Source organism: Penaeus monodon, chromosome 31 (assembly GCF_015228065.2).
Source record: "Penaeus monodon isolate SGIC_2016 chromosome 31, NSTDA_Pmon_1, whole genome shotgun sequence".
Classification (NCBI taxonomy): domain Eukaryota; kingdom Metazoa; phylum Arthropoda; class Malacostraca; order Decapoda; family Penaeidae; genus Penaeus; species Penaeus monodon.
In genome coordinates, this window is record NC_051416.1 from 22,462,047 (window position 1) to 22,462,985 (window position 939).

A 939-nucleotide genomic window follows, 5' to 3' on the forward strand; every position below is an offset into this window, starting at 1 on the left:
ATAACAATGATAGTGATATTGATAATGATAAATAGTTGGATAAGGGAAAAGCGATATTGATAATGACGACGATGTATTGTTGAATAGGGAAAATTGATAATGATAGTGATAATGATGGTGATTGACAGATTAATAAATGAGGGAAGTTTGATGAAAAATGGACAATGATAATAATAGAGAAATATTGAAAATGTCAATGAAGGAACTAGGAAAGAAAAAAGGATAACCATAAATAGATGAATAAATAGATAATGATGATGATAAATTAGTAGATAACGATAATCAAATAAATGAATATGAAAGGCTTGACTCGAAAAAAAATACAATAAGAATTAGACAGATAGATAGAGAAAATAGCTAAAAACAAATACAATAAAAAAAGAAAGATTTATAATTGAGAATACACAGAGGAATAAGAAGCAAAAACATAAAATAATAATAATAATAAATAAGTAAACAAAAAAAACAAAAACATAACTGGAAACCCCTACCTGAGTGTGGAATCACATCCGGGTTCTTCTCGTCGTAGTCCCTCGGGGAGCCGGCTCGCGCTTGGACCTCCTTCAGGCTCGTCGTCAGCGCCGTCTTGGCCGCCCCTTCGTCCTGCCCGCCTCCTTCCTGCGGCCTCTCACGCCCACGCTCCTTCGCCTTGACCTCCGCCGCTCTCGGCCCCGCGCCCACGTCTCCACGCCCATCCCTGAGTCTGAGGACGGCGCAGATGAGGATGGCCACGACGAGGAGACCGCCTAAGACGCCCATCACGACTGCGATGATGGCGGTTATCCTGACGGAGGAGACGCTGGCGTGCGGGGGCGGCTTCACTGCGGCTGTGTGGGCGGGGGAATGAGGGTGTGGGTCAGGGGGCGTCGGCGTTGAGGGGAAGGTTGAGTCGTCGAGGGTGTGTGGGAGGGAGGGGTTCACATTATTGTTTTTTTACGT

General features: G+C 44.3%; 1 protein-coding gene across 2 annotated transcripts in view; it reads right to left on the reverse strand.

Moving 5' to 3' along the window:
• Positions 1-939, reverse strand: part of LOC119593102 — an 8,913-nt gene that overhangs the window by 3,222 nt on the left and 4,752 nt on the right. For both annotated transcript variants that reach the window (XM_037942067.1, XM_037942066.1), the window contains exon 4: positions 492-827. In XM_037942067.1, the coding sequence (XP_037797995.1) occupies positions 492-827 (336 nt within the window). The remainder of the gene's footprint in view (positions 1-491; positions 828-939) is intronic.